The sequence below is a fragment of the Austrofundulus limnaeus genome, unplaced genomic scaffold (genome assembly GCF_001266775.1).
Source record: "Austrofundulus limnaeus strain Quisiro unplaced genomic scaffold, Austrofundulus_limnaeus-1.0 Scaffold133, whole genome shotgun sequence".
NCBI classification, from domain to species: Eukaryota; Metazoa; Chordata; class Actinopteri; order Cyprinodontiformes; family Rivulidae; genus Austrofundulus; species Austrofundulus limnaeus.
In genome coordinates this window covers 684,929-687,216 of record NW_013952535.1, presented here as the reverse complement: position 1 = coordinate 687,216, position 2,288 = coordinate 684,929, and the positions used below count along the sequence as shown (strand labels likewise).

The following is a 2,288-nucleotide window of genomic DNA, read 5'->3' as shown; positions in this document are numbered from 1 at the left end:
CCCCCATACATGGCTGCTTTCCGGGTGACATCAGCTGCTTTTCAGATCTTCAGTTATCATGTGTCGTCACGAAGCCCTGCTCTTAGTGAATTTATAGATCTGACAGCAGCTTCTCACAGAAGAGGACGTGACTCATTCTGTGTCTGACTTTGGTTTTTCTCCTTGTTGTTTTCACATTTTTAAAATCATTTTGTTGTTTTCGTCTCACATCCACACCCAGCTGCCATTTGTCCCGGCTGCTTTGTTTCAGGGCCCATGTAGCTTTTTTTAAAATTTATTTATTTTACCTGTGTCTGTGTGTGTGCTCGTTTGTCTGTCTTTTAGCAAAATATCTCTCGTACAGACAGTTTAGTGAAGCTTTCAGAGAGTAATCACTGGATGAACACATTTAAGACTTAACTGAAGTAAATGATAAACCTAACGAACACAAAAGTTGGTTTAACTCTGTTAATTTTACACATATTGAGCTAAAATTTGATGCGAGAGCCAGGACTGGCCCCTGGCTTAGGCAGGAAGTAAATGCTAATGATGCCGTCCATCTAGAAACAAAAATAGTATCATGATGCAGTCATGATGCTCAGCGTGAAAGCAGAAATAAAAATCATGGACGTTTTATGGAGATAAATTTGTGTTTTTATGATTCAATCAAACAAAACGCATCTTCAATCAAAAAATATAATTTCAATCAAAAAAATTTTTTTCAACCAAACAAAAAATAAATTCAATCAAAATTAATATTTTCAACCAAAAAAAAAATTCAACTAAACTAAAAAAGCAGTTTCAATTTAAAACATAATTTCAACCAAAAAAAAGTTTGATCAACCACACAAATTTACCTCCATAATGTTTCAGGATCTCAGATAAAGTTCAGGTTAAAGTCTGATTTCATATTGTTTTATTAAACCCAAGAATTAGTAAAAAGCTCTTCAAATGGCTGAAAAATGTAGAGTTTTGGGGGGAGTATACCCCTGGACCCCCCCTAGAACTGCTTCACTCCACAGCTGCTGGTTAACATGAACAGGTGTTCCTCGTTGACGTCAGCAAATTCTTTTTCAAATGAGTTAAATTAACTATTTTAATTGGAATACTTGGTTTCTAGAAATAAAAAACAACATCAAATACAAAACTGTTTCATTTAGTTTGTGAGTGTATAGAAATAGGCAGTGAGGTTTAGCTTGGGGCAACAAATTAGCGAGAACCAGCCCTGCTGTGAGGAAAATTAAATCGTGAAGTATTTCCACATACCTTATTTCAAAATTTGACCAAGATTGCAGTTATTTCTCAACCGATACAGAGGTTGAGCATTTGCTTCAAGTATTTAATTTATGTTTTGCGCATCGTGATTGAGCTCGATTCAGCTTTCATGCCCTCCAACCACATGACAGAAGTAAAACACCCACAAGATGAAGCGTTTGGTTTAGTTCAAAAGAAAACGAAAGAAAAACTAAAACTGGGTCAGCGGCAGACGTCAAGTCATCAATAATGCAGCTGCTGGCATTTGGTTTGTTCTGTAGCCATCATTGAAGCGCTGCACGCTGCAGCAGGAAACAGGCTGGATTCTGTCAGAAAGAAATGTGACGCAAACACAGCAGAGATCTGACAGGAAGTTAGCACCCTGAGAGGAAGCCCAAAAAAAAACTGCAGAGGGGCTGAAATTAATCAGAAGTGATGAGAAATAAGATTAAAGATGATATCAGAGGATGAGTGTTTCCACTCATGTTCAGATGCATTAAAAATGAGGGGGAAAGTGAGTTCTGTCTGATTCTGAGGGTCTTACACCTGCAGGGGGAGTGACCTTTACAATCTGCCTTTATTAGATGTTTCAGCTCCAGAAGACCAAAGAGGAGGTCTGAGGGGCGGGCCCAATCAGGAGGAGGAGACAGAACAAAAAGGAGACAGAGGAGCAGAAGGCAGAGCAGACAGAGAGGAGAAACACAACTTGGAAGATGAATTTAGGTTTTCTTCAAGTCCTGGAGAGAGAGAGGGTCCTGGAGGTGCTCTGGAGAGACAAACAGCTGAGGACAGTCGAAGAGGACAGGATCAGGTGAGACATTTACAGTCCCCTAATACCATCTTATTACCTGGTATTTACATTTAATAATACACAATAACATTTTACTATGCAATTACTTGGTAACTACAATAATTTACTATGTAATTACTTAAGAACATGTGTTTGTATTCTTTTGGTTTATAATATATAATTGAGGTACTACTGAACAGTAATTTGATAGTTACCCAATAAAAGTAGTTTTACTAACATAGTAGTTTACTGGTAATGGCATGGT

At 37.8% G+C, this 2,288-nt stretch overlaps 1 protein-coding gene across 1 annotated transcript in view; it reads left to right on the top strand.

The window, feature by feature from the left end:
* The first annotated feature begins 1,641 nt into the window (after positions 1-1,641).
* sytl3 (synaptotagmin-like 3) overlaps positions 1,642-2,288 on the top strand; it is a 7,632-nt gene continuing 6,985 nt past the window's right edge. The window contains exon 1 of the mRNA XM_014015727.1: positions 1,642-2,044. Coding sequence (XP_013871181.1) covers positions 1,947-2,044 — 98 coding nt within the window. The 5' untranslated portion in view covers positions 1,642-1,946. The remainder of the gene's footprint in view (positions 2,045-2,288) is intronic.